The 25,531-nt window shown below is 34.2% G+C and overlaps 1 protein-coding gene across 12 annotated transcripts in view; it reads left to right on the forward strand.

The window, feature by feature from the left end:
• The window catches only part of ASAP1 (ArfGAP with SH3 domain, ankyrin repeat and PH domain 1), a 568,420-nt gene that overhangs the window by 488,852 nt on the left and 54,037 nt on the right, over positions 1 to 25,531 (forward strand). For all 12 annotated transcript variants that reach the window (XM_074265489.1, XM_074265495.1, XM_074265486.1 and 9 more), the window contains 2 exons: positions 13,778 to 13,865; positions 18,405 to 18,453. In XM_074265489.1, the coding sequence (XP_074121590.1) occupies positions 13,778 to 13,865; positions 18,405 to 18,453 (137 nt within the window). The remainder of the gene's footprint in view (positions 1 to 13,777; positions 13,866 to 18,404; positions 18,454 to 25,531) is intronic.

Below are 25,531 nucleotides of genomic sequence, written 5' to 3' on the forward strand. Positions count from 1 at the left end.
TACAGAAGAAGGCATATGAATCATATTTGTGAGATTCATAGATGACATGAAGCTAGGAGACTTAGCCAGCCCATTGGGTGACAGAATCAAAATTTAGATATTGGCAGACAGGTTGAAATAGGTTGGCAAATTGGGGTTGAAGGACAAATGCAGTCAAATTTTTTGTATAGCTTGTGAGCCAATAATTCTTTTTACATTTTTAAATGCAATGAAACATTGTTTAGAAATGTAAAAATTGTTAACTCAAGCTTTACAAGCTGACTCAATTGGCTTACATAATACTTTGTCAGCAAAAATATGACAAGAAGTTTAAAACAACAAATGTACAATTCTGTGTCTAAATAGAAATAAATCAATTTCATAAGCAAAGTTTGAGATGCAAGGGAAGTAGTGGAGATACGCTTAAATAGATCCTATGGGGGAAAAAAATCTACAAGTTTAAATAGACTGCATGTTCAATGTGAATCAACATTATGAACTGGTAGCCAAAAAAAAAAAAAAAAAAAAAAAAACACAAACTAGTGCTATCTTATTCTGCATTGAGAAACAGTATCCAAGACTAGCTCTACTTTATTCTGATCTTGGTCAGACAGCATCTGAAGTATCTCATTCCATTCCAAATCATGTTCCATTTGGGACTTCATAGTTTAAGAAGAGGGTAACCACCAAGATGCTTTGCTATATTGGTCTGGATTGATCTTCCTACATTCCATGGCAGGGAAACTTTTAGTAAAACCTTGTTTTACCTTTGCTATTTCTCTCTCAAGACATGCTATCTCCTGAGACTTACGCATTTTCACTGGGTAACCCTATTCTCTCCTTCCTCATTCCCATCTCCTGGCTTCCCTCACTTTTTTCAGATCTCAGCTAAAATCCCACTTGAATTTCTTCAGGAAACCTTTCTTGATCCCCCTTAATGCTAGATATTCCTTCTGTTATTATCACCACTTTATTTTGTCTATCATTTATTTATATATATTTTACATTTTATTCCCCTCAATAGCTTGCCATCTCTTTGAGAACAGGGAATGGTAGTTTATTTTTGATGAAGTTTTTGTTTGTGTTTGGTATCTCCAGTATATAACGCAGTGCTTGGCACATATTAAGCACTTATAAATGCTAGTTAGTTTGAATTATTGAATTAAATTGAAGTAAATTGCGTTGTTTAGATAGGAGAGGAAACATTAGTTAGAAATAATACTCTTCAGACATTTGAAGGAGGGCCTGGTAGTCTGGATTTTTGTTTGGTGTCTGAGGATACACGTAAAAACAATGGAAAAGTTTCAGAGTAGCAAGTTTAAGTCTGCTATAAGGAAAACTGCCACCTAAATAAAGCTAATGAAAAGTAGAATGAGGATACCAAGACAAAAATGAAATGGTCTCTGCCCTTAAGAAACTTACACTTTAGACAGTTGCCCAAGGCCTGATAGACTGATTTGGCCATGATCATATTGATCATATGTCAGAGGCAGGATTTAAATCTCAATGTTCCTTAGTTCAAGTTTGGCCTTTCTATCCACTGGAGGGAGGTGTGGTGAGGTGGAAGGAGAGCAAGGTTCAAAATGTACAGAGGAGCTATTATATAAATTCATTACTTCAGTTTATTTAGTACCTAAGTGTATGCAGAGCACTATTGTTGGTTAGGAGATAAGTCACAGATAACAACGCACAATAATATAAGGTAAGCACAAAAAGTAAAACACAAAATACTGGTTTTATGACATATCAGTGTAACAATATTGTCTTTCATTAAGTTGTATCCATTTCTAGCTTATTTGATAATTCGTTCTGACACATTGTTCATGCTTTTCTTTAAAAGTATTATATAACTTAGTCTTCATCAAATTCAAATATCTTCCAATCCATTATTCTGACTCAGTGAATTTTTGTTATATATGAGCTCCAGTTAGGGGAACAAAATGAACACTAGTATGATCCTTACAGTTGAATAAAATTTGGGATTTCTGAAAGTCTTTATGTTCTCTCCTAGGTTTTTCTTGTCTCAGCGTACATTAAAATCTAACAACTTCATCAGATATTAAAAAAAAAAATTATTCTGTGCCTTGTTTTGTTTTTGTCAGAACACTTGAGCCTTAAAAAAAACCTGTAGATTGATTTCATATGATCCAGAAATTAAAAAGAAAACTTTTAGAAATGAAATATCAAATTGTGTCTTCCGTTGCTTCTGGTGAACCTAAACTGATCAGATCAGATCTCTCCTGTCTACTACCAGATAGGATTCCAGGCTAAAAAGTCTTTTCTCAATCACACATTCTACTACTTGATTTATAAATAACCTCTGGAAGAATTGTTTTATTCACATCTTTGTGTGAATTAATTTCATCAGCTGTTTTTGGTTTTGTGTTTTTTAAGACCTGTAGATACTAAAAACAGTTTTTCTTTTAGTTTAGAGACCTGGAGATTGATAGAGAAGTAAGGAAAAATAATTATTAAACACGGACTAACTACTTCAAAGGAGGGACTTTATGGGTAAAATGTTCCAGGGGAGAATGATGATGTTCTAAAAGACATGAAAAAGTATTGGATAAAGAATAGGGGGCAACATTGGGAAGGGATGATGAGATTAAAATATATATATGCATATATATTTTATAAATATATAAATATTATATTTATTAATATTTATTATATTAAATATAAAAAAGGAGGTGGAAAGAGATCAAAGGTACTTTGAATGTTATTTAAACTAAAGTGCCAAATGCAATTGATATAAATAATCGATCAAAATTTTTAAAATTATGTATGACAGATACTATTTTTGTTTCAGGGAATTACAAAAATAAAAATTTCTGTTAATTTGCATTTATATCATATACTTTTATGCTAATTAACTTTCATTTAATTAATTAAATTTATGTTAGTTATATATAGCTTTTACTTTATAATAGCTAGCATGAGACCACTGATGCTTTAAGATTTCAAAGTACTTTACATGCAGTGTTTACTCATTTGACCCTCACAACAATCTTTTGAGTTAGATTCTGTTATTATCCTCCTTTTACAGATAGGGAAAATGAACTACATATAGAAAAGTGATTGGCCTGGTATTACCCAGCTAATAAGAGTCTGTGGTAGATAACATATACTGGACTACTTGCCATCTAGGGAAGGACATAGAGGAAGGGAAGGAAAATTGGAATACAAGGTTTTGCAAAGGCTAATGTTAAAAGAATTGTCCATGCATATGTTTTGAACAATAAAAAGCTTTAATTAAAAAAAAAAAAAAGTCTTAGGTAGGATTTGAACTCAGGCCTTTCTGACTTCAAACTCTAAATTCTATTCAATGTACTCTCTAGCCATTCATATATTGTATTAACTAACTTATTTTAGAAATTGCTGTCAAATTTTAAGTTACTTCACACAGCTGCAGACTTAGATTCTGCATAGGTAGGTTAGAGGATTTCTGTCCAACATCAAAATACTTCATTGGTTCCCTATTGTCAACTGAGTAAAATGAAAACTTCTTATTCTATATTTCAAAGCTTGCCCTAATATGACAGTCTACCATTCCAGCCCTATGCCCTATTATTCTCTTCTGTGTTCTAGCTGTCTATTCTTCATACTTTATTTATACATGCCTTGTGGTATCCTCCCTGTTTCTACCATGAGGCTGTTCCCTATGCCTGAATACCTAACACTACTTTACATCCCATCTCTCATTACTATAAACATTTATATTTATATTCCTTTTTTTTTTTTTTTTTTTGATGAGGCAGTTGAGGTTAAGTGACTTGCCCAGGGTCACACAGCTAAGAAGAGTTTAAGTGTCTGAGGCCAGATTTTAACTCAGGTCCTCCTGACTTCAGGGCTGGTGCTCTGTCCACTGTGCCACTTAGCTGCCCCTCCTTCTCATCCTTTAAATCAGGACTTCTTCTATGAATTTGTTTTTGTTTGTTTAACATAACATGTTTTGAACAAAGCATATAATTTAGTTTATACCTTTCTTTTGTATCTATGCATTATTTTGTAAGATAATTCTTGTATATGTCACATTCACCTGATAGATTATAAATTCCAATGACAGCAGAAATTGTATTTTATCTAAATTTATTCTCTCTCCCAGTACCTAGCAGATGCTCATTTCACCTAGTAGGAGTTTAATAAAGTGTGTTGAATTGAGCTAAACAAGCATCTTTATAGAGAGACTATGCAGGAGCCAGAAATTGGCCATATATTTTATTATTTCATCTCTGCCCAATTCTGTTATTACAGCATATGCCTAACAATGGGTTTTTTTTTTTTCTTGAATAATAGCCAACATTGCCAGGCAAGATAATTTAACATGATCATATGCACATACACATATGTACTCACACAAATACATATACATGCAGGGAGGAGAAACATCTTTTTTGAAGAAATAATTCTAACAGCAGCAATTTTCCATTAACAGTGATATATCCTCATATTAACATAACATTTCTAGCAAAAATACTTTTCTGCTGAGTTAACTAAGCTAAGGACACAACTGGGGTATTTTTCCCTCTTTCTACAAGCTAAATAACATTAATCAATCTTGACTCATTTTGTGTGGAAAGATATATCTACATTATTCTGACAACTTTTTACCAGAAGAGAGTTTTCTATTTTGGGTGACAGAGCTTTATGACTAAAAAATAATGGGGAAAACTTCCTTGCTTCCATTTCCATTAGTTAGAACATTTCCAAAGACTTGAGGGTGGGAGGATCAGAAATCACAAGTGAATGTTTGCCTTTGGCAAATTTTTTTTTTATACTCCAAAAAGATAAAGGTCCCTGGCCTATCTTTATGAAGAGTAAAAATCTAACGTGCTGAGCATTTGTTCTGATTTAGATCATTGGTAAAAGCATAAGCCTCAAAGCATCAGAGGGAATAAAGCAAAATCTTTATTTCAAAAAATTGTAACTTAAAATGACAATCTGATATGGAGGACAGTATAATTGTTTGTTCTCTTCCCCTCTCACCTACCCCCACTCACGTCCCATTAACTGACATTTAAAAATATCCAGTTGTATTCTAACTAGTGTAGACAGAATTCAACATCAATTCTGTTAGGATTACCAGGTGAGAACTCAGACTGGACCCTCACAATTCAAGAACATTACACAATACAATCAGCATTTAAAGTGTTCATTATGTCAGTGGGCTTGGATTCCAGTGTGGCTTCTGACAGATACTACCTATAGGTAGGACCTGCATTTGAATCCTACTTTTGCACACACTAGCTGGGTAAACTCATGCTATTCTTAGCTCAGAGGAATCAAACATTTAACTTAGTATTAATTATGTATGGAAGACCATCTTTCCTAAACCCTTCTCTCCAGCTTCCAAAGCCCTCCTCCCTAATCATTTTATATCTATTCTGAAGACCAGAACTGTGCCATTTTTTTTTTCATTTCCCCAGAATCTGGCATATAGTGGGATATTTAATAAGTGCTTGTTGATTCACTAAATCCTATAACAAGAGTGGGTTCTGAGCAGCATCAGTAGAGGGAATTCCTAAACTAATATAATTATCAATCTCCTATCCACAGCTACAATGGATAGGGTGCTGGACCTGGAAGTCAGGAAGACCCTAGTTCAGATACTAGTTATGTAACTCTGGGCAAGTCACATAACCTCTGCCTTAATCCATTGATGAAGGAAATGGCAAACCACTCCAGTATCTTTCCTAAGAAAACATGAACAGTGTGGTCCATGAGGTCCCAAATAGACAAAACTGAGCAAAAACAACATATGTTGAGTACCCAACATACAAAGAAAGAAGTAATTAGAAAGTCTTTGCCCTCAAGGAGCTTGCCTCCTATAAGGCAGTATGTTTTATATATATGTACAAAATACTGTTAAAGTTTTACTAGCTTAAAACTACACTAAGTCTTCTGGGATACCCTGATCAGATAAAATAAAATAAAAAAGAAATTTTGGAGGAAAAGAACTAGCCACTATGAGAATTAGCAATGGTTTCATGTAAAATATTGAGGAAATTTAGTGATGCTAAGAGGTAAGGGGGGATGAGTTTCTGTTAACTTCTTTTGGACAATCCTTGGATACTAGGCACATAGACTATTAGCAAGCTGATACTGCACAAGTTTCGAGTAATAAAATCATTGGCAGGCCACAGTGAGGCCCTGAAGGAAACTTAGAAGAGGATGACAATCATTACTTTTGTATTTTCATAGAGCCCTGAGCTTTATACCATTAGGATCCTTTGCTCCACATAGTTTTACTTATGCTATAAGTAAATATATAGACCTTGGGCTTTGTTGATCTAAAGTAAGATTTAGGAGTTTCCTTGAACTTGATCTAAAGCACATTGGATTTGGCTTCATTCAGGGTCTTTCCCCCCCCCCCCCCACTCTTTTCTACATTATTTCTAAGCTCCTTTCTCACCTTCCTTCTCACCCTGTCTACCATATAACTACTTTTCTCCTTATCCTTTGTGGCTCCCACCATATCTTGGTTGCCAATTCTGCTACATCTTTCACCTTCGCTTATCATATCCAATCTCTTAGATTTAAGTAAGAACATTTTTCTAGTTGGAGATAGAGAATTTTAGTTCCAGAATAATTCAGTATCTGAGGTCTGCAGAGGGAGAGGTATATTCGGAAATGCAGATGATGTAAAAAAGAGGTCAGTAAAAAAAAAAATTCATTAAGAGAAATAATGTAACAGCATAAAGTAATTAGTTTTGTTATTGTTCCTTTGCTTCAATTGTGTCCAACTCTTTGTGATTGTATTTAGGGTTATCTTTACAAAGATACAGGACTGGTTTGCCATTTCCTTCTTCAGTTCATTTTACATATTAGGAAACTGAGGCAAAATGGTTAAGTGATGTGCCCAGAGTTACACAGCTAGTATCTGAGATCAGATTTGAACTCATCTTCTAATTCCAGGTCTGGTACTCTGAGTTGCCTAACTGCTCCCAAGAAAATTAGAAGCATATACCAAAAGTCTGTCTAACCCAACTGGCTGGTTCGCAGTTTAGTAATTTATCTTATCTCCCTAAAATTCCTCTGGCTGGGAACCTTCATAGCCCCCAACATAGAAAAATGTTTGTCATCTCAGAATATCCCCTGACTGAATTTGGATTAGTTTAGTCCCTTGGACCTTCAGGCTAATTTGTCTATTCCATGGGTTATTAACTTAGGATCTGTGAAATAATTGGCCTCTTAAAATATATTTTAATAACTTGTTTCATGTAATTGATAATATTTTTAAATCTTTTACATTTCATTTTATTCATAAATGTTATTCTGAAAGGGGTCCATAGTTTTTACCAGGCTGAGAAAGGAGTTAAGATTTCTTGGCCTATGCTTTTAACTCCAGATTTAATCTCAGCCAATCAGAAGGCTCCCTCTAATTGCTACAAAATGAGTTTTCTGTCCATATTCACACATAATTCCCTTTTTAAAAAATGTTTCCAAATCCATGATATCCTGAGTCTAGGGAACTCTCAGTACAAAAATTCCTTCCACTGATTAAGCTCCACAACTCTTGCTATAAGTTTTAGAGAGTTTCCTAGGATGCTGAGATTTCAAGTCAACAAGTCACTCAAGATTTATTAAATGCTTGCTATTTGCCAGAAACTGTGCTAAGCATTATTGAAACAAAGAAAGACAAAAATAATTCCTACTTGTAAGAAATATATAACCTAATAGAGGAGACAACATAAAAAAAAAAAGAAAGAAAGAAAGAAACTAGGACAGATGACTTGCCCAAAATCATATAGGTAGCTTGTATGAGAAACAGAATTCAAACATAGTTCTTCCTGGCTCTAAGAAGTTTCTTTCATTTAGAAAATCATACTGTAATGAGAGAACTAGAAGATCTTCTAATGAAAGAATCAGATTTAGATATGGAAAGGACCTCCAAGATCATCTCATTTAAACCTTTCAGTCTATAGATAAGAAAACTTGCCTCAGAGAGAGATTACATCACTTGCTTAGTTTACACAGTTTGTGTGGAAGTCAGAATTTGAATCTATTCCAAATCCATTGATCTGATTGAAGTTCCAGCTTTTACAAATAGCTTTAGAAAGATGAAAAGTAAAATAATTTGTCCAAAGTCAGACACATATTCAGTGAACAGAGCTAGACAAGGACCTAGGTCTCGAAGCTTTCCATCCTGTGTTTTTTTCAATAGACATGAACATCTTGCAAAGTGTCAGTGTACTCCAACGGCTCGAGTAACAGCTTATTTGGTGAAAAAGCAGTACATGTTGACAGTGTGCCAAGTCAAATGAAGTTCATTGTTGGCGTGATAATTTTAAAATGCAGTTCAATGAACTTGAAAAACTTCTGAGTGAATAAATATCATATGCCATCCTCATTGAAGTTGTGTGTCAGTCACAGAATAATTTAGTATATTGTTATAGAGCCCTTTCTTCTAGTCCGTTGCTATGCAGTGTTATGTTTTGAACAATCATTTCTCAGAAGTGAGAAACAAGGACTTTGTTTCATCTTTCTAAAATGGGGGAGAAAGGAAGACTGACCTGATTTGTAATTCCTCTTTTAGGAGTCGTGTATAATTTTATGAAGAGTTAAGGAAACATTAAAAATGAAAACAGTAAAGTTAGTCAGAACTTCAGCTTATCTTGCTAGCTTTAGTTCTTCTGCTCCAGAGAATCGGACTTAGGAGTAATGGGTGGAAATTACAGATTTGCAAGTGCTTCATCTAAAGAAAAAATTTCTTATCTATTAATACTGTCCAAAAGAGAATGAGTGGCCTCAGGATGTAATTTATGCCTAATCCTTAGAAAGCTTTTAAATTGGGCACTAGATGATCACTTAATGGATATGTTGTAAAAGATGTAGAATGAACTAGATGGTTTCTGAGGTTCCTCTAACTCAGATATTCTTAACCTTTTTCATGTTGTGGATCCTTTTCAGAATCATATTTTTAAATACATAAAAATACATAGGATTACAAAGGAAAACAGTTATATTTAAAAATCTATAGTAGACAAAAAGACCATAATTACTTGCAGTCTAGCAGTAGGTCAAATCCCTTGAAAGTCTGTGAGCCCCAAGTTAATTTTTGGAGGTCAGGGGAAGGTGGGCTTAGTGAAGTGGGAAGGTTGTCCACTCAGTCTTTTGCCTTCCACATATTTAAACCAAAACCATGATGTGCATTGTTTAGCATAATAAACATCTTGGAGCATACATATTTCAGTTACCTCTTCCAGAAGGCTGCGACCTGTTCTAAAAGGCATCATCCTTAAGGTTGGGAAGTGCTTTCTTATGTCTAACCCACTTCTCTTACTGCCATTTGAAGGCATTTTCCACCGTTCTACTCATATGGAAAACAGCTGCTTGGCTGTGTTCTTGTAACTCTCCACAGGCTTGATTATTGTGGCCCCTCAGCTCTCTTTTTTTCTAGACTGAATAACTCCTTTAATCTATCTTCAACATTCCTATGTTCCATCCCTTTAATCATCTTTAAGGTCCCTTCCAACTCTCAGATTCCAAGAATCTTGATCTCCGCCAGCTTTCAACATTGCTATTAAAATGTGGCTTTCCAAACAGGACATATTGTATTCTCTGTCTTGGTCTCACCAGTAACTGAATGAAAGGGGGTTGCTTCTGGCCATTGACAGGGTCTCAGGTATCATCATGTTTCATAGTTGAAAAGTAGAATTATCTATCCCTGTTTATATACAGGGGTGTTGTTGAGGAAAAGAACACTATGAGACTACTGGTTTCTTTATACTTGCTCCCTAGTTTATTAAATAAAACTTACACTTTTAGCATCTTTACTATTCAGACTTCAAATATACCCAATGCTTTTGTTGAAGGGCTAACCTATTTCAGCTGACAGCAGCTCAGATGAAGCTGCTGTTTCCAAAGTGTGGATTGTTTACGTTTTGTTTTTGTTTTCAAAAAATATTATATTAACCCCATTTGAAGCCACCATCCCACTCCCATACAGGGTGTTATTGCTTGAGTATTTTGATGTTTTCATTCTCAAAACCCCAAAATTGGTGAGATTGGCTTGGATCATTGTTGTAGTTTCTTACTATTTGCCACTTCTTTAATGTTTATTGCATTAATATACTCCTTCATATTTTTAAACACTTTCACATCTGTTTTCTCATTTGACCTCTTGTCATCAACTCCAGAAGAATAATTGGGCAGATAATATTATTCCCATTTTACAAATAAGGAAATTGAGAAAGAGATTACATGACATGTTTTATGTGATATTGCTAAAGTGCCAACGAGAAAGAGCCAGAAGTCTCCTAATACCATTCAGTTCTTTTTCCTTTATACCACTCTTTAATAGCTGGAGGAATTAGAGGTTGTATATACTCTCTAGTGTTAAACATCCATATGAAAAGCATATCTACCATTATATTTTAAGGACATAGCATGATGGTAAGAGCATGGGACCAAAATCTTCAGAAAGGGTTACTTGTAAACTTATAAACAAAAGTGATTTTATTCAAAGTCCAAGTTCACCTGAAGGCCAAACTGTATAAAGTAATACTGTGAGATTTTCCAGAAAATTAATAAAGAATCCCATTTATCCCTATATTAAATGCCCCACTTTTCATTACTTATTTTCCTTATTATTAATTATGTTTTATTATTTATTTTCTTTTACATTATTTCCTTTTAATTTATTATTTCATTATTAATATATAATTTCCTTATTTTGTTATTATTATTTTATGATATAAACTTGACAAGCATCAACAAAACATCTATAGAAAGAAAAAAAGGAAAAGAGACTATGAATCTCTGTTATGAATGCATCATTTGCATTGCTTCCTTGTACAGGTCCTGTCAAGCTTTAATAGCTTAAAACTGAACAAAGATTTTGGAACATACATATGTATGTATATATGTATGTACATGGCATCATCTTCATTCCATTTAGTTAAATATTCAGTTTTAAATTCAGCTCTTTGGGAAATTCTTTTGCATCATACTATTCCATATTCAGAGTCCTAGTTATATAAGACCCATATATAAATAAATGCAACTGCTGCAGCTTCCCTCTTATGAAAGTCTCCAGCCCCTCCACTCAGCTAGCCTTGTGATATTAACTCTGCTGGTCCAGCTAAGGTAGCATAAATGATTGCATTAGATGTTGAAGCATATTGTGTATGCTTATTGTACCGATAATATGTATTTCATTTTTCACAAACACCAGTCATGTGTGATACAATAGGTTTTCTAACATATGATCTGTCTTTCACCTCAAAATTTTGTGTGTAATATATATGCAGACATACTTTGTGATTGATAGATATATATATATATATATATATATATATATATATATATATATATATATATATATATATGTAGATTTCTAGAAAAATAGGTAAAAAAACCAAACAAACCATTCTAGATAAACTGTTCTCTTGAGTAGCAATAGGGTTTTTGATAAAGTGTTCTTGTCTGCACATTTAGCCAGTACCTCCTAGGATTAGTGGACTAATATAGAGCCTGGTGAAAATCAGCCTGGGGCCACAGCCAGTAGCTCTTTATAGAATAAGTAATGATACCAGTCAACTTTCCTGGTATGGATAGAGTCTACTGGGTAAATTCTCAGCTAATGAGAAGGTAAGTAGGTGGTTGGGAGCAGAAGGGTCAATTATAAAATACTTCAACAATAACAGCAAAAACCAAGGGTCAGAAGTATTCCAGAATCTGTAAAAACAGGTTGATTTGACTGACAGCAACTAAATTCAAAAGACAAATACGGAAACCTAGTACAAGATCAAGAAATTAGGTGAACTAATGAATTTGAGCTGGGACAGAAAGACTCCTGTTCATATGAATTTTGACTCACTCAACATTGTGAATATGCTCATCCTTTCTTATAGTTAGAGAGTCCTTAGCCCTGCATTGCTCTGTATAACCCTCCACTACAGATAGCCTTAGGCCATGAAATGCAAGTGTCTTAAAAGTAGAAGATTTTTAAAAGATGTTGGAAGAGGGGATGGAGGAGGAATGAATACAAGAAAATATATTGGAAAAGTCTGAGGAAAGAATGGAGAAGTTGGAAGAGATCAGTACTACACTTTCAGATTTGCTTTCTTTTTCCCTTTCTCTAATGGCATATGGGAAATTATAGGAGCTTAGGCAGCCAGGGTTGAAAAAGCAAATTAAAGACTTCCACTGATTAGCCAAGATATCCTAGATAATATAAATAGACCATTTGGAACTGAAAAAAAAAAATAGAATAAATTGGCTCCTGAGAGAGAAACTTCCTGGGGTTCTTTGATATTAAATAATCTAAAAGATTAAACATAAAACTTCCAAAGGGAACTTCTGCTTCTTTAAATCAAGATTGACTTTGCAAAGGAAATTTGTAAATGAATGAAAAAAAAAATAGGCTTTTAAGATCAATGATTTAAAATTAGAAGTGAACTTAGAGATCATGTAATTCAGTCTCCTCAGTTTATAGTTGGGGAAACTGAGACTCAGAGCTATTAAGTAGTTTTCAAGGGCTCACACAAGTAAGTTTTCTCTGAATTTAAACCCACTTCTTTGACTCCTTACACAGCAGTCTTTTTACCATAGTAGGAAGTTCTTTAATGGTTAGCTTTAAGTTTTTCTAGGTTAATAAAGACTTCTAATGAGTTCCATCATTGAGCATAGAAAAATGTAAAAAACATGGATCTCCAACACTCCTAGCATTTTTTTTGTGATTTTTCTGTTGAATTAAGAGGCTGTCACACACTGATGCCACCTATTGGTCAGAAGAGCTAAATTACGGTTTCTGTTTTTTGAAAAGTGGTGGTTGGTTTTTTGTTTTTCCAGACATCATGTTGAGAAATAGAATTTTAAAATTTCCCATGTATGGATGTGGTCTATGTACAGCCTTTTCTCTAGGTAGAATGCCGCTTTTGGACAGCAGAAATGAGTCAAAGATACACCTCTTCTCTAAGAAGCAATTTATAATCTTAAAAATTAAAAGATTTCAATATAATTTGAACATTTTACATGATCAAAAATATAGTTCCTTATTTAAACAGTTAAACTTCATTGTATTTATTATATAATTTTTTCAAAGTAATAAATACCTACTTAGAAAATACTATCTTTCCTACTCACTTTAAACTTGTCCTACTTTTTTTTTCCTTTTTTTCCACTGTATTAATTCAGAGATACATGGTTCAAAGATTCAATAAGCAGTGACCTCAGGCTAGTCATTGTTGCTTTGTCCTTTCTCTGAAATAACTTGAATTTCACATCCAAATCAAATTAATGATTTACCAGGGACTAACACAAAGGGTTACACATTTATTAATTATTCTGATTGATGGTATTGAAGATTGTGTTGAAGTACCAAATCTTTGTCATCTTCATGCCTTTCATCAAGATTTTCCTGACTCATAAAAATTTAAATTTTTAAACATAAAAACTTAGTTTGGCACATCTTAATTCAAAGCAGATGTGAATTATTCCCATTTCCATTCTGCTTTATCACTAAATTAATTACATACGCTTATAGGGAATTCATTCAGGCATTTAATTACCTAAAGAAACTCACGTGGAATAAATGACAAGACTTAACCAAACTATTATTTGCAAGGGAAGCAAGCTTATAGAGCAAATGACTTTCTCAAAATGAATCACAATAACGTAGATATCAGCAATAATACCCAAATTCCTCCTATTCACAGCTGTTTTATTAATTAACAGATATAGATAGATAGATAGATAGATAGATAGATAGATAGATATAGACCAACTATGAGCATTGCTTCTTGGAACATATGTAAAGTCTTTGAAAAAATCATCTATTTCCTTTTTTTTCTAGTCCAACAGACAACCAGCTAAATTGAACCTACTCACTTGCCAGGTGAAACCTAATGCTGAAGATAAGAAGTCTTTTGACCTGATATCACGTATGTAATTTTTCTCTCTGAATCAGTAATTGTAATTTCTGGGGCTCTGTATATCCATTTGTTGGGATTTTTCAGCAATTGATTTTACTAAACAAATTTCCTTAAAGTTCTTACTTTAATGATTCATTTGCATTCCAGTGGGTAAATCTCCCTGGAGATCAATTAGACTTCTATTATAATTCATATATTATGTCATCTGCTGATGAGCATTCATAACTTTCACAACCATCAGTAGCAGCCACAAATACTAGAGAGTATGTATGGATACAAGCAATGGAATAGAATCCAGATGTAGAGTGAAATCAGTCAACCAGTAAATATTCATTAAGTGCCTAATATATGCTAAGTACTGAGGATATCAAAAAGAGTTAAAGTCCCCATAGGGTGATGCTTTGAAACTAGACTTAGGAAGAAAAAAAGTATTCCTTGGGTATCTTTGCATCTGTTCTAACCAAAGGTCCAGTTTCATAGACTCATGAGTAGATAGAAGCTCTTAATCTGGAATCCCTAAACTTTTTTTTTTTAATGAATATATTTCAGTAGGATACATTTCCTTTTAATTCTATGTGTTTTATACATTTTGAAACATTATTCTGAGACAAAGGGTCCATAGGCTTCAGCAGACTATCGCAGAGTTCATGAGACTGATCTGGGAGCCAGGAGATCTGCTTTTTTTTTTTTTTTTTTTTTTTTTAGTATTGGTTGTACCACCATCTTAGTATGTGATCTTGAATCAATCATAGCATCTCACCTTCAGTTCCTTCCTCAGTTTCTTAAATGAGAATGTTGGATAAATTGAACTTTAAAAATCCTTGTTATCTTGAACCTCCTGTGTTCTAAGGTATCTTCCATTTCCAACATTCTATAGTCTAAAGTTCCAGCATTCTAAAGTATAAGCTTCCTTCCAATTCTAATTAGGTGATGCAATATATAGAACACCTAGAGCTTGCCAGGAGAAATATTCGTAATCTCAGATATGCAGATGATAAACTATGATGGCAGAAACTGAAGAGGAATTAAGAAGACTCTTGATGAGGGTAGAAGAGGAGAGTGTAAAATCTGGCTTGGAGCTTGATATCAAAAAAGTAAGATCTCAGCAACTGGTCCCATCGTTTTCTGGCAAAGGAAGAAGGAGAAAAAATAGAATCAGTGTCAGATTTCATACTCTTGGGCTTAAAGATCATTTTAGATGGTGACTAGAGCCATGAAATTAAAAGAGGCTTGCTCCTTGAAAGGAAAATCATGACAAATTTGGACAGCACACTAAAAAAGCAGGGACTATCACCTTGACAACAAAGGTTCATATGGTCAAAACTATGGATTTTCCATTAGTATTACATGGCCGTGAGAATTGGACTATAAGTTGAACACCAGAGAATTAATTCTTTTTGAAATTGTGATAATGGAGAAGACTTTTGAGACCCATGGACAAAAAAGGAGATCAAACTAGTCGATTCTTAAAGAAGTGAATTCAGCAGTGAAAGGTCAAATACTGAAGCTGAAGCTAAAATACTTTGGCCACACAGTGAGAAGACAAGAGTTATTGGAAAAGATTCTGATAATGGAAAAGACTGAAGACAAAAATAACAGAGGACTATGGAGAATGAAATGAATAGATAGTCATAGAAGCAACAAACATGAACTTGGACAGGTTGCAAGAGACAGTGGAGGATAGAAGGGTCTGACATGCTGTGGCATGAATGAACAAATAACAGGACCTGAAGTCAGAAAAAACCTAACTTCAAATCCTGCCTCACTCACCAGCTCTGTGATTCTGAGCTAATTACTTAACCTCTGACTGTCTCAGTTTACTCAACTGTAAAATGAAACTAAACAGCTACCTCAGAGGGCTATTATGAGAGGAAAAAAGATAATTTTAGAACACTTCTTAATGGTTCCTGGCACATAGTAGGTGCTTAACAAATGCCTGTTCATTTCCCTCTTCTATAACATTTTAGGTTTGAAGGTCTCTTGTAACTCTAAAATGCTGTTTTTTGAGGGGAGTCTATACATAGTACATCTTCTTACCTCTAGGAAACACTGTACCAGACAGTCCAAATAGCTAAGATTTGATTCATTTGTTACAGTTCTTTAGAAAAGGAGATTCCATATACCTATCCAGTATTCTATAAGCTAATTTTCCTATACATTTCCTGGCTTTCTTTTGTAGCAAAAGAAATGCCATTCTAATCTGATCATAATTAATAATAATGTTAGCTTGCCTCTGTGTATCACTTTAAGATTTGCAAACTATTTTACATAAACCTTATCTCATTTCATCTTCAGAACAATCCTGTGAAGTAGGGACTAGTAATCATATATATATTACAGATGAGAAAACTAAAGATGAGAGAGAGATTAAGCCTAGAGTCACACAAGTTATAAAAGTCTGAGAAGGGATCTGAATTCAAGTTCAGCATTCTATTCACTGTGCCATTTAGTTACTATTATTAAAGGGTTATTTAAGAGCCCCCAGATTAAAGGAAGTGGGGGGAGATGACTTTCATGTTGGAGTTCATTGAAAATAAAAAGAGAATCAGCATAATCAGTTTGCCAGGTTTTTTCCTTCCTTTCTAGTTGCTGTCTGTTTATAAGTTCAATCCTGTAATCAAATATCAAAGGTGACAGATTCCATAAGGTTCATAAAATCATAGGAATTAGAACATGTAGCAAACTTAGAAGACATCTAATCCAGTGCTATCAAGAACCATACTGTAAGGATACAGTATATATTGACATATTGATTTAGAAGACTATATATTAATAGTATCTATATTCTATTGTATTTTTATTTGTTTGTGAAATATTTACCTGTTTGATACCTATTAATGTAATCCACATATTTTGCTAAGGCTCAGAGTATTTGTGAAGGGTATTAGTAACAGATCAGGGGTTCAAACCTAAGTCCAACCTCTCTAAATCCAATACACTTGAAACCAATCCCACAGTGGTTCCTTTTGCAAAAAATAGGTGAGAAGGTTATTGGAGATTAACTATAGGTTAACTATTCACCTTAAATATCCTTATTTCAGAATTGACTTGGCATCTAGGGAAGCAGGAAATAGTTAATAATATTTTCACTACAGAGAGCCACCAAAAAAAAGTTTCCATGCCCTTTAGAAATAGTTTTGTTACTATTATATAAATATATTGACCTAAGCATTTAGATTGATAGTGATATCAGCTTATATTCGCATTAAGAATTTATAGTGGAAAAAAGACCTATATTAGAAGAAAGGGAAGGTAGGCATGAATTCCAGCTTTGCTTCTTACTGCCTTTTGTGAATATAGTGACAAGTCATTTGCCTTCTTAGCATGCATTTTATATCCTATAAAATGAGCAGCATACACTAAATAGTCTCTTCCAGTCTTAAATTCTGTAATCTTTAATCTTTTGCAATGTCACTTTTTGCTAGTCAAAAGGTTGTTTTTTTCTTTTGGTCTGGACCTAATTTGATCAGTATTAAAATTTTGACCAAAAAAAACCTTCTGTCCCAATGCAGATCAACTAACTTTCTGCTAATTTAAGTCTTAAGCAGTTGATTGGGTTTCTGCAGCGTTATGTGGCTTGTCCAAGGATTACAGAATCATAAAAAGAGCAGAACCGGAAAGGGAATCTTAGAAGCCAAAAATCTACACTCTCCCCCCACTTTACAGATGAAGAAACTGAGACATATAGACATTAAGTAATTTGTTTAAGGTTATAAAGCTAGTAAGAGTCTGAGGCAGATGTGAATCCTGACTTCAAATCTAAAATCCTCTGCATTATACCATGTTTCCTCTATGTTTCCTATGACCAAGGAATTAATTGATCATGGGTACTATTAAAAGTTTATTCTTTAAAATGCAGTATTACCACAGTAGACTACACCCACCTTCTTGATTTAGGAGTGCATTAAGGAGCACAGCAGATTTCGAAGTATAGGGAATTGCTGGGCACCACTGAAGCATTTCAAAACAAGCTGCTTCTGCAACTGTTGGCAAGCCTGTTTACACCTTTAGCCTTCAGCATTCTCCTATAACTGATTTAAGACGACTCTTTGGGAAAGGGCTTAAGTCTTCCTCACAGCAGCTTTATTTTACCAGGTAGCAGTCACAGCTTCCTTAGACTTCTTTGAGGCAGAATAATTCTTCGGAGAATTTAATCTCCAGGATGACCAGAAGGCTAAGGGATAAGTGATTTCTTAGAAAAGGGATTTTTTGAAAGGAAAAGAAAGGTATACTTTAAAAAAAAAAAAAAAGTTGAAAGGGGAAAGGGTAAAGAATTGAATCGACAGTAAGGCATTCTTTTTTCTGTCACCAAAATCTCTCTGGAAATGTTAAGATTATCATGTGGCATTTGTTTGAAAATCCTTCTTCAGAGAGTAAGTATGGAAAGATGTCTGAATGGAATTTGTTATCATTCAAAACACCATCAAACTAAGACGGAATGAATCCAATACCTAAAATGGTAAATGATTATTGAATGTCTTTTAGAATGTGATTTATATGAAACGTTGTTTACAAGTTTTCATATTCTTCCCTTTTTTGTACTTTTAGATAATAGAACTTATCACTTTCAAGCAGAAGATGAGCAAGACTATGTAGCGTGAGTATTTTCTTTTTTAACTATAATTTGATACACTTGGACAAATTAAAGAAAGCAAACAGGTTCTATGCAAGATCTTGTGCTGAGAACTGGAAGATACAAAGGTTCATTTCCTACCCTCCTGGAGTTTATAGTTGTAAGGTCCGAAGGAAAGAGTATACTAAGTACACAATGATAATGAAAGTTCTGAGAAGAAGATAGATAATTTCTGGCTTTTGGGGTAGAAATGGAGAAGAGAAGATAAAGCTTCCTTGAGTTGGTGCCTCCTGAGCTGGGCCTTGAAGAATGTCTAGAATTTGAGTAAGATTTAGGGGAAAGAGTGAACAAACACAGGGAAAGAAGTAAGAGAAGGAGAAATTCAGGCAACTGTAAATTAATTAACAATATAATTCCATGAATTCACAGACAACTTTTTAATTTCAAAAACACTTAGCTTCTGCTTCTTTGCAAAGCTCTAAGCAAATAGTCCCCTTTCTCAAAAGAACTTCCATTCTATTAGAGTTTATATTCTACATTTCCTCTAAAATTTTGTATGCTTTCCCATATATGAGATGAAGTTTTGGTTTAGGGTTTAGTTTGATTTAGATTTGTTTTTCGTTTGGTTTGTTTTGGTCACTAATTACTGAGTGCTTCCTATATACCCAACACCATTCTATAAAAGACATTCTTACTTTGAGGAATTTATAGTTTATTCATCATTTCCCTAAACAGATCAAGACCAAAAATCCATAAAGGACATCCGTCATTTTAAGTCCATAACCATCATTTAAAAAACCCATGGCTCTTAGATTATAAAATATCAAAGTTTAAAGAAATCTTAAAAATTATTCCATCCAGTACCTCATTTTGTTTGTAAATTAATTTTCCCACCCCCATTTTTAAGGCACTTAGCTGGTCCAAACAGTCTAACAAAATTGATTTTTTAAAAAAAGTTATATGTTGTTTTTCTCACAAATGTGCATATATAGTGATATACACATATGTATATACATATATGTGAAAATCATGTGTATATGAATGTGTGTGTATCTATGTATAAGAATATACTTACATTGCACTAAATTAGCTTAGGATTTAAAAACAAAAAAAAAGTTTTAGGGTTTTAAAATTTGTTTTAAGCAGATTAGAAAATCAGAATTTAAATAACACAAGTACTCCAATTTGGCTAGAGTATATGAGAAAGAATAGTGTTTATGTTTCATCTGAAAAATCTGCATAAAATAGACTTTTAAAAATAAAGTATAACATATTATATCTCTGCTGCATATATAGTGTACATTGTAGTACTGAAAAAGATTGTTTCAATTAAGAGTGCAAATTTTTAAAAAAAGGGAAACTCCAAAGAAATATAAACTAGGCCTGACTTATGATCCCCCTTCTTAGATTGCCCTCTTCCTACTTTTCCAACATACTTTCTTCTTTCCATACTGTCCTCTTTGTGGCTCTTCAAACAAGACTTATTCTGCTCTCTCTATGCCTTTGCATCAGGCCTGGAGTTATCCCTTCTCTACTTCCTATTCTTGAGTTCCCCTGGCTTCCCTTAAGATGTAATTCAAGTCTTTCCTCCTTTGGGAGACCTTTTCCAGTCTTTTGTCCAATGTCTTCCTTTCTGACATTGCTTTCCATTTATTCTGCATGTCTTATTCAACTAGTAATTCATATGTCTCCCTGATTAGAATGTGAATTCCTTTAAGGCAGGAAATATTGTTTGCTTTTCTTTGTGTCCCCAGTCCCTAGGACTACTACATACTATTATATGAGAAGCAATTAATAAATATTTGTTGACTGATACAGCATAATAAGAGAACTGTTCTTAAGACTTTTGCTTTCTCACTTGACTAATTCCCCCCCACCCCCAAGTTCTCCTATACTTTATATTACCTAGGAGTGAGAAAGGAAGGTATTTGAGCTAACTCTCAGGCTAAGAAAACAAAGCAAAAAAACTCATGGCACTACAATCTATACCTTACAATGTTTGCTTATTATTAACACTAAAGAAAAAATGTGCCCTGACTTGGAGTTACTCAAATGATGTGACCTTTTTTCTCTCCATAGTTTCATAGGTACCCAGCTAAGCTGTAACTTTTTTCTCCCTTTTTTTCTTTCTTCCTCCCTCTAGCTCTTTTCTTTTGCCCTAGTTTTCTCATCTTCTCCTTCCATATCTCCATTTTCTTTCTCCCTTTTTCTCTTTCCCATATTCTCTGCATTCCCTTCTTTCTTATTCTTTATCATTTTCCAACTCCCTTCCCTAGTCTATTGAGCTGGCATTCTTGCTTTTTCTCTCTCCCTGATGCCTCTTCTGATGTGTAGGGGATCAAATACACATGTAGAAGAGTTTCTTTAAGCCCATTTTCATCTTTGCATGTCTCCATGACTTTTTAATCTCTCTGACCTCATACTTTTTTTTTTCTCTTTTACCTCTTAAGTCCTGTTTCTTTAAAACATATATATCTCAAAGACTGTCTTTTACATGAAGTTTTTACTGATCTCCTAAATTAATGATTTCCCTCTCAAATCTGTATACATTTAGACTTACTCATTTCGTTTTTGTGTTTTACATGTATATATGCACTTGTAGTCCCCCCCCCCCCCATTTAAAGAGATTCTCCTTTGGAATAAAGATTAGTTTATCCTTTGGACTTGTGTCTAGTACGTGCTTGGCACATAGGAGGTATTTAATAAATACTTGTAGATTGGTTGATAGAGCCAGGTGAAAGGTACAGTGAAATGTGGTCGTAATAGATCACAAAGTAAAATGTTGAAGATAAAACCATATCAGCAGTTCAAAAAAAAAAAAAAACACAGGAATTTTCCCATAAAATAAATATGGATGTTTCTAAAAATGAACTTTACTATTTATAAAAGTATTTGAAAATCTGTTATGTAAAGAGTGATTAGACTTGTTCTGCTTGGCCCTAGTGAATAAAACTAAGAGTGAAAGACTGTGAAGTTACAGGGGCAAATTGAGGCTAAATATATCAATGAGAGCTATTCAAAAGTAGAATGGCTGGCTTCAAGGCATAATAGTTTCCCTGTCATTAGTGGTTTTCATGCAGAGTCTGGAGGACCATTTTGATGATTATCTTGCTGGGGGGGATTCTTTCCTGTTCAAATACAATGGATGCCCATTTGAGGTTCCTTCAAAATCTGAAGTGGTGAGACTGGACCTAGTCAACAAATATTTGCATTTTTTGCTCTCCTTATTTATACTTGACACCTACTTCATTTCATTTTCCTGAGGATCACTCATTTATTAAATACTTTGCTGCACCCTAGAGAAGATTATCTTTTCTTTCTCATTCTATCTGTCCATTTGTCTTTGAAATTTTTCCTTGAAATTGTTAAAGCACAATTGCTGGTTTTCTAAGGTCTCTTTGATTTTATTTTCTGTTTTAATTATCTATCATTTTAAAAGTTAATGAATTTTAAGTTTTGTTTCCTCAGCCTTGTTTTGCTTCATCTCTATTAATATCCCCTACAACTTCCCACATACCTCTGGTGCTTTGGAGTTGCCTGGATGGAGGGGGGAAAGAGAGAAAGGGAGTAAGAGCAGCAGACTTCCTTTTCCTCCTTCACAGCTGAATGGGTACAAAACATTCTAGAACCTTCGCTGTGCCTGCCTGCCTGCCGTTCCCACATTACCCTCCCTTCTTCTTGCCCTTTTCATTCATACATTCATTCATTCAGTGGATATTTGCTGTCAAAAATGGTATAGTAAAATGAGCACCTCATTGCAGACTCAGGTTCAAATTCCATTTTGCCAAGTATTGACTGTGACCATGGAAAATCACTTTACCTTTCTAGCTTATAGTTACTTCATCTATATAATGGAGAAATTAGATTACATCATCTCTAAATTCCTTTCCTGTATGATAGATACTTAGTGGGAATTATTTTTTTTAATTATAATATTATATGCCTTGAAATGAATACACTTAAGTATAAATAATTGCAAAGCATATTTAATTGGTTGTGTTGATGCATCATTGTCAAGTTAACATTTTAAAAGAAAATGAGGTGGTTTTTTTTTAACTTAGATGTTATATTAATAGAATTTAATTGTTAGAGGAAAAGAAGAAAAAAAGAATTTAAAAAATGGCCTCTAGGTTCCCTTACCAAACCACCCCAACTTTCTCTGAATTCTTGAATAAGTCAACAAGTATTTATTGATAGCAGAGACTTTATAATTTTTATCTTAATATCACAGACTCCTATTAGTGTTGAGCCCACAAATGTTTGGTAAATTAAATTATATTTTGGCTTAAATGTCTTTCTTAGCCAAGAATTCTGTACTAGCCACAGTCAAAGAAAGAAAAATTACTCATTCTTACTTTTCCTATAGGGGATTTTTGATATCTGTATTTCCACTAGATTTAAGGCTCTATTTGTGTATGCTTGTGTACACACACACTCACACACTTTTATACACACACTCTCACTCTCTCTCTCTCTCTCTCTCTCTCTCTCTCTCTCTCTCTCTCTCTCTCTCTCTCTCCCCTTCCTTCTCTCTCTCTCTCATCTTGTTATAGATACCTTTTTAGCCTCCCCTACTTCTTGTACCCTTTTGATAGTCTCTGCTTTTTATTTTCAGTCATGTTTTATACTCTGGACCCTTTCCTCTTCCTATTTTCCTTTACATTTCTTTCTCAAATGTAGTTTGGATTTCAAACATTGGAAACAGCAATTATTTTATAATAATAGAACCTAGTTCATTTGGCTCTGCTGCATGCTTCCTGTATGACCTTAGGGAAGTCACTTAAACCATGGGATCCTTGGTTTTATGAGTGGACTGAACAAGATAATCTCTTTATCTCCCTTCCTGCTTTAAAGCTTATGAAGTAGGACTAAGATCTGGACGCCTGGGGATGGCCTTCGATCTATATCCTGCCACCGGAGGGCTCTGGAGGGGGAAAGGAGGCAGGTGACTTTGCCCAGCCCTCCCTCACTGAAATCCAGTTCAGTTGCAGGACATTGTTCATGCAAGATGAGTAAATGTATTCACTGAAACCACAGCAAGAAAGTCAGGTTCAAGCTCTGAAGTTTATTGAAGTGCCCCGTCAGATACTTTTTAATTACAGGATGATGATGATGATGAGTCTCTCCAGAAGTACTTAAATATTCCCGTCCCTCCCTCAGTGAGGAATTTCTGACTTCTAGGGAGCAGTACTGGTTTGCATGGTGGTAATGAGCTGAGAGAGAATGCCACCTCGAGTACACAACGGGAGTTGCAACTCTTGTAGGAAAGGCTAATGAAGGGGGATTTAGAACTGGAAGGAACCTTAGAATTTGTTACGTTCAATCCCCTTCCTTCTATTCAGGAGATCCAAAAAAGTTAAAACACTCGCCCCCAGTTGTAAAGTTAATGGCCAGAAGAGAGTTGGGATTCAAACCCCGGGCCTCTGACCCCATGACATGTCCTCCAAAGTTTGTTTTCCTTTCTTAATGGTGATGTTCCTCATTCCATGAGAGAATTAGCAGTTTTCTTTGTTACCCCCTCCCCTGAAAATTAGCAAGGAAAAGGATTTGTATATCTAGAACATAAACACGAGAATAAAATGCAAACCTTATCTTCAGAATAAGGAGCAGTTATTTCCTGAATATAAACTGTCATTTTGAAGACACATTTGTTAATTCTGAATTAATAAGCATTTTAAATAACTAAATGAATAGGAAAAAAAGATTACAGGCCAGTAGTGTATGTTCCTGTTTGTGTTGCTATCATGAGGAAGGCACGGTGCTTGATGCTGTTCAGAAGTAAGAGAGTCCCTGACTTCAAGGAGCTTGTAGTCTAGCAATGGGACTAAGATTTACTTGTTCTTGTTAAGTCATTTTAAGTCATGACTGATTTTTTGTGATCCCATTTGGATTCTTCTTGGCAAAAATGCTAGAATAGTTTGCTGTTTTCTCCTCGGCTCATTTGACAGATGAGGAAACTGAGGCAAACAGAGTTAAGTCACTTGCCTGGAGTCACACAACTAGTAAGAGCTTGAGGACAGATTGAAATCAGGAAGATTGAATTTTCCCAATCTTCAGGTCCTGGACTTTATCCACTGCGCCACCTAGTGGCCCCCAAATAGGATTTTCTTTTTAAAAAGAAACTGACAATACCAATAATTCATACTTTTGCTTATAATCTTACATCATGAATAATTTATAGACAACTGATTTTTAAAAAAACAACTTTTGCTTATAGTCTTACACCATGAATGACTTATAGACTACTGATTTAAAAAAGAGAAACTAACAATGAATAATAATTTACTTTTGATATTTGAGTTTTCTAAAGTTCTTTTCTGAAAATAATCATGTGAATCAGTCAGTAAACCTTTACTCCTACTATATGCCAAGTATTGTGCTAATTGTTGTGGATACAAAGAAAGGCCAATTCTCTCAATGAATTCACAATTTATTGATAGAGAAAACATGTAAACAATTATGTACTCTGTGGTGTTGGTTGTATAGAATAATATGTACAAAAGATAGATCCAGGCAAAACCACATGGGAAATTTAAGAAATATTCTCTTTCTGAGAATCTAGCTTTTAGTGCTTTACTTATTCTATTTTCTCTCTCCTTTACTAACCATTCTTTTCTTAGCCTGGTACTGAATCAGACCACTTTTGCAAAATAATGATAATTGGAGATCATAAGCCAACATTCTCAGATTATAGATTAAAAAAATAAATAAATAAAAACCAAACAGGTAAAATGTCTGTCTTCTTTGGTAACCCTGGTTTTGTGATTCTTAAGACAATATAATAAACTTCCCAAATGTTGACCTCTCTTCGGGAGTCACTATCTCATCTCTCCAAAAAATATAAAGGATAGCTTCTCTTTGTAATTCACTTTGTAATTACAAAATTCTTCATATAAATTACCTTACTTTAATCCTTATAGGGATTATGGGAGGTAAATAATATTAACAGTGCTGTTCCAGCTTTACCTGTGAAGAACTAGGGTAAAAGGACATTTGTGGACTGTCTACCCTTAGGCCCAGTTTGTTTCTTAATGATTTTTTTCTAACTTCTATCACTTTCACGTCTTTATTTATTCTTTCTTCTCATTTCAATTTTTATTTA

The sequence above is a fragment of the Sminthopsis crassicaudata genome, chromosome 1, assembly GCF_048593235.1.
Source record: "Sminthopsis crassicaudata isolate SCR6 chromosome 1, ASM4859323v1, whole genome shotgun sequence".
Classification (NCBI taxonomy): Eukaryota; Metazoa; Chordata; class Mammalia; order Dasyuromorphia; family Dasyuridae; genus Sminthopsis; species Sminthopsis crassicaudata.